Source organism: Desmodus rotundus, chromosome 9 (genome assembly GCF_022682495.2).
Source record: "Desmodus rotundus isolate HL8 chromosome 9, HLdesRot8A.1, whole genome shotgun sequence".
Taxonomy (NCBI): domain Eukaryota; kingdom Metazoa; phylum Chordata; class Mammalia; order Chiroptera; family Phyllostomidae; genus Desmodus; species Desmodus rotundus.
Window position 1 is genome coordinate 56,417,167 of NC_071395.1, and position 6,000 is coordinate 56,423,166.

Sequence of the window (6,000 nt, forward strand, 5' to 3'; positions counted from 1 at the left end):
CTGGCCTATGGCAGTGATCATTTTGCAGTATGTATGTGTATCAAATCAACTCATGTACACTTTAAGATATGTCAATTATGTCTCAGTAAAGCTGAGGGAAGTTTTCTTTTTAATTTAATCTTTATTGTATTTTTTCCCCATTACCATTTAGTACCTTTATGGCCCCCTTCCCCTAGCTGAGGGAAGTTTTTTAAAAAACAATGACATCCCACAGAAAACTGGCCAAGGAATCCCCTAAGGGCTTGCCTGGCCCCCTGCTTCTGTGTGAGGCTGAAAAGCAAACAGGGAGATGACCATCTCAACTAGCTTAACTCTTTCACCAGACTCTTGTGCAAATCCTAGTCCACACAAGGCACACACTAGAATAGCAGGGAAAGGTGTGCTAGGGATGGGGCCAAGGCAGGGCCAGCCAGGTGCCTCAGCACCTGCATTATCGTGGCACCTGCTCTGCTGACACCTTGGGTACTTGAGGAAGTCAACCAGTAAGTTGTTGAGATGACTCCCTTGACGTTAGTGCACTTACAAGTAACCATTCTCTCCCAAACCAAAAATGACAGAGGGGTGGACACTGTCAAGATTTCACAACTACAAAAGTAGTCTATCTTGGGAGGCTGGAAATCTTTTATTTTTAAATATTTTAATTTATTTTAAGAGAGAGGGGAAGGGAGAGAGAAAATAAGGGAGAGAAACATCGATGTGTGACAGAAACCTTGATTGGCTGCCTCTCGCATGCCCCCAGCGAGGGGACCGGTCCGGAGGGAACCCAAGCACCTGCCCTGACTGGGACTCGAACCAATGGCCTTTTGATTTGCAGGACAACACCCAACCCACTGAGCCTCACCAGCCAGGGTAGGAGGTTGGAAATCTTTGTCCCCACATTTGTCCACATCTATCTCCTAGAGCTTTTCCCTATGGATGCACTTTACTCCAAAAAATAAAGTCTGGAATCACATTCAAAATAGGTATTGTTACTGATAGAAACTTATCACAAACCAAAATTGTCCATGGCTAGAACCACACCTGAAACAATTCATTTTGTAACAGATAAGAAAAAAATGGAGCCCTGGCTGGTGTGGCTCAGTGGATTGAGTGCTAGCCTGGGAAACAAAGGGTCATGGGTTTGATTTCCAGTCAGGGCACATGCCTGGCTTGGGGGCCAGATTCCCTAGTAGGGGGCACCCTAGAGGCAACCACACATTGATGCTTCTCCTCCTCTCTTTCTCTCTCCATTCCCCTCTCTAAAAATTCAGAAATAAAATCTTTAGAAAAAGAAAAAATGGAGCCAATTGGGTAGCATTCCACAAAGTGAAGGGTCACCAGTTCGATTCCCAGCTGGGGCACATGCCTGGGTTGTGGGTTCAGTCCCTGGGGGTGTGTATGAGAGGCAACCGATCAATATTTTGTCTCACATTGATGTTTCTCTCCCTCTCTTTCTTCCTCCCTCTCCCTCTCTCTAAAAGAAAGAAATAAAATCTTTAAAGAAAAGGAAAAATAGAGGAGGGGAATAAAAATAGGAGGATCCACATGAGAAAAAGAATCCATCTTGCTGGTTACTGGCAGACTGTAAAATCTGACTCTGAAAGAAACACATATTATTGACACTGAGAACAAAAAACAAAATAAATCTAGCACTGGCTAAGACTATAGAAGGCAAATTTTGACAAGAATTGCAGACTGCACATTTTGAGACTACATTTTGAATAACAAAATTCACAAAGGTAAAAATTTACTCAGAAATATTTATAACACAAAAGAAAGACTGAAAATTTGCACAGGAAATAAAAGTGATCCTGATGAGAAAATCCCCAGTAAAATGAAAATAATTTAATGGCGTTATATCAAAAACTGATCAAGGGAATAAATAAACCCGATGGAGTTGGAGCCTCTTCCAACCACAAATACACTTATGTTGAGATGATTCTCAATCAAACTGTTTCTTGTAAACATGGATGCAAAATATATTCTTGGACATGTTATATACCTGTTGGCCTTCACTTTCCAACATCCCAGGTATATCATTTCCCTTGGCTGCTGTAGCCAAGTAGCACAAACTGGATGGTTTAACCCAACAGAAACTTATTTTCTCACATTTCTGGAGGCTAGAAATCCAAAATCAAGGTGTCACAGGGCAGGGAAGAACCCTTCCTTGCCTCTCCCTAACTTTGGTAGTTGGCAGTGAGTGATCCTTGGCATTTCTAGGTTCATATTTAGATGCATCACTGCAATCTCTGCCTGTTTTCACATGGTCTTTTCTCCCCTGTGTGTCTGGGTCCAAATTTCCCTCTTCTTATAAGGAAACCGGTCATATTGGATTTAGGGCCCAACCTACTCCAGTATGATCTCATTTTAACATGATTACATCTGCAACAACCTCTTTCCAGATGAGGTCATATTCACAGGTGCTGGGTGGACATGAACCCAGTCTAAGCTCCTACCTGGGTCCTGTCTCAGCCCCCTTAGGCAACACCTACCCTTGCTGTCTGCAGCCTGAAGGAAATGCATTTTGAACTCTGTAGACAGGATGGTCTATTTCCCAAATAGAAAACAAATCCTCTTTATTGGGCAGAAATCATGAGGTTGGGGACACTTGTCCCATCTTCCCTGAACAGCTAAGGAGAAAAGGTTTCTCTTTGACTGGCTTACTCCCAGTTCTACAGGCTGGTCTTCCCTTATTCATACCTGCTCTCCTCAGCAAACCACAGAATGCACTTATATGCCCTCCAGACAACCTACATGAGGCATTACTCAGACATGCTTTGCACACACACGCACCAACCATAGAGTATTAGAGAAACAAAAGGATACATTTGTAAACCACTGGACTCCCTGCAACATATAAAACTGCACTGTTGGGGTTTTTTCCTGGTGAGAAGACTCCCCACCTTTTATGGACTGTTAAAAATAACCACAGCTTTAAAAATCCTCCAAGACAGTTTAAAGTGCATGTGAACCAAGTGATGGATATTTATGTGTTTGAGAAATCCCTCCAAGTGAAGGGTTAATTATTTTTCTAAACAAAGTCCAATTTTATTTTTAATATTTCCCATCTTCACTGATTGACAGTGCCATCCCTTTCATCACTAAATGTTTATTTGTTAGGATGTTTCCAAATCATCTGTCCTATTCCAGTTGATTGTTCTAGTCCTTGACCAGCACCCCATTGTTTTTATTACTGTAGATTTATAACTTTTCATATCCAGTGGGTTCCTCTCCTTGATTCTGTTCACCTGTTATTATTCCAAATAACAGACACCTTTCATGGCATTTCCACTCTGACTTGGTCAAATATAATTTATTCCCTAAGTCCCCTCTGGTCCAAGATTCTTAAAACTAAAGTCTGCTTCCTGAAAAAGTTTCCTTTCTCAGACCACCATGTATGGCCATGCAGGTTGTACACAACACAACCACAGAGTCACCAGTCACATCACAGCCTTATACATCAGATGCTCACATTTACAGTGTTTCATTTTTCTAAAATACACATTGATTCACAAGTCTAATATCTCTGAAGTTGAGGTGCACCTCATATGAAAGGCATGACATAGCCTAATTAGTAGTGTGAGAAGTGGTGACGTTATGCTGTTTCTCTAGGAAGACCACACAGCTATAATAATAGGCAGAGCTGGACTTTGAACCCAACCAGACAAGCCATTTATAAGTTGACGCAGGGGCTAGTGCCACATTGGGAAGGAATCCTGGGTTATGTCATTTGGAGGAAGAAACTTTTGACCATAGTATGATAGCATGTGTGCAGATGCCCTTGAGTAAGAACATGTGGGTTGGATGGGCTCAGGGAAAACTGGAATGTGGCCCTGGGGAGACACCAGGACCCACCACTCCTCCCTCTTGCCTAGCTTTTCCTTCTCGAGGAGATGCGAGAGCGCAAGTTTGATGGCTTTGCCCGCACCATCCAGAAGGCCTGGCGTCGCCACGTGGCAATCCGGAAGTATGAAGAGATGCGAGAGGAAGGTGAGAGGCTGCAGGTGGGAGGCTCAGGGTGAAGACAGATGGACCTGGAAGAGCCAGGCCACAACCTCTGCCCCCACCCTGTGTCCCCACAGCTTCCAACATCCTGCTGAACAAGAAGGAGCGGAGACGAAATAGCATCAATAGGAACTTTGTTGGGGACTACCTGGGACTGGAGGAGCGGCCAGAGCTGCGTCAGTTCCTAGGCAAGAGGGAGCGTGTGGACTTCGCAGACTCAGTCACCAAGTATGACCGCCGCTTCAAGGTGAGGCATTAGCAAGTGGGTATGTCCAGAACCCTGGCTCCAGCCTAGCTCCCCCTCCACAGGTACACCCTTACCTAGCTCAGGCACACCTGTCCACAGGTATATATAGTCATCTAGCCTAGATACACCTGTCCCATCATAGGTACACCCTCACCTGACTGGGACATACCTGCCCATAAATATATGCTCAACTAACACAGATACATCTGTCCATCAAATATGCCCTTATGTAGCCTAAACACATGTGCCATCAGATGCATCTTCACCTAGCCAGTCACATCTGTCCACAATTATACACCTCAGCCAGAAGCCCTGACCACAGGGTCACCCTCACTTATCCTGGATACATCTATCCTTTAGATGCACACACCTTCACCTAGTCTAGATAGACCTGTCCATTAGACACATCTTCACGTGGCCCAGATACACCTGTGCATAGGTACTCTCACTTGGCCTGGCCACTCATATCCAGCAGGTATATTTTCACCTATCCTGTACCTGTTCACTGACCCAGACAACCCCCTCTAGCCAATATACCCTTAATTAACCTCCTATTTATTATAGAATATAACCACTCATACACCTTCACATGGAGGGACAGCCTCATCCACTTGACCTGCCAGTGCCACAACCCCCCACACCTGAAATTGATCCCCATACCAAGGGCTCCTGCCATAATCCTTTCTGGTACTGCATCCTCACAGCCCATCAAGAGGGACTTGATCCTGACACCCAGATGTGTATATGTGATCGGGCGGGAGAAGGTGAAGAAGGGACCTGAGAAGGGCCAGGTGCGTGAGGTCCTGAAGAAGAAGCTGGAGATCCAAGCCCTGCGAGGAGTTTCCCTCAGGTGAGGCCAGATGCCCACCTGCCCCATGGTCACTCTCACCTGTCCCCTTGTCATCATCAGCTGTCCTCATACTTGTTACCTCATTTGTAACCCTATCTTACCTACTATCATACATACAACCCTCTCTTGGCCCTACCTGTCACCTTTACCTGCCTCCACACTCATGATCCTTATTTGCCAACAGCACCTGGCCCTTTTCTATTACCACGTTCTCCAGCTCCTTGCCACTTCTCCCATCCCCCCCCCCCTGTGTAACTCCTCACTTGCCCCTTACCTGACCCTCCCTGCTTACATCTCACAAGTCAGTCCTTCTGCCACCCTCACCTGTCACTATCACCTGCCTTTCCTCCTGCCCCTCCCCCAGCACGCGACAAGACGACTTCTTCATCCTCCAAGAAGACGCTGCCGACAGCTTTCTGGAAAGCATCTTCAAGACTGAGTTTGTCAGCCTCCTGTGCAAGCGCTTCGAGGAGGCAGCGCGGAGGCCCCTGCCCCTCACATTCAGCGACACGTACGCCCCCCCTCCCCCCGCCTACCATTCTCAAGCTAGTCTAGGCACAGCAAAACCCTCTCCCACCCCACGGATCGAGCAAGGATGGAATGGGGAGTTGAACTCCCGCTTGGGAGGCGGCGCCCCCACAGCTCCCTCCTCTCTCCACAGACTACAGTTCCGGGTGAAGAAGGAGGGCTGGGGAGGAGGTGGCACCCGCAGCGTCACTTTCTCGCGTGGCTCCGGCGACGTAGCGGTGCTCAAGGCTAGCGGCCGTGTCCTCACTGTCAGCGTGGGTGACGGGCTGCCCAAAAGCTCTAGTGAGTCTGCACGGAAGTGGGGGCGGAGCCAACGTGGCGGGGCCAGCAAGCGACCAATCAATGCTTAAAAGGTGGAGCCAGTGTGGCTGGCCAGAAGTGGGTGAGGGGA

General features: G+C 46.8%; 1 protein-coding gene across 1 annotated transcript in view; it reads left to right on the forward strand.

The window, feature by feature from the left end:
- Nucleotides 1-5,891, forward strand: part of MYO1F (myosin IF) — a gene marked incomplete at its 3' end in the record, with an annotated part of 30,253 nt that extends 24,362 nt beyond the window's left edge. Inside the window, 5 exon segments of the mRNA XM_053911407.1 lie at nt 3,855-3,969; nt 4,062-4,231; nt 4,936-5,081; nt 5,446-5,592; nt 5,743-5,891. Coding sequence (XP_053767382.1) covers nt 3,855-3,969; nt 4,062-4,231; nt 4,936-5,081; nt 5,446-5,592; nt 5,743-5,891 — 727 coding nt within the window.
- Nucleotides 5,892-6,000: the final 109 nt, after the last annotated feature.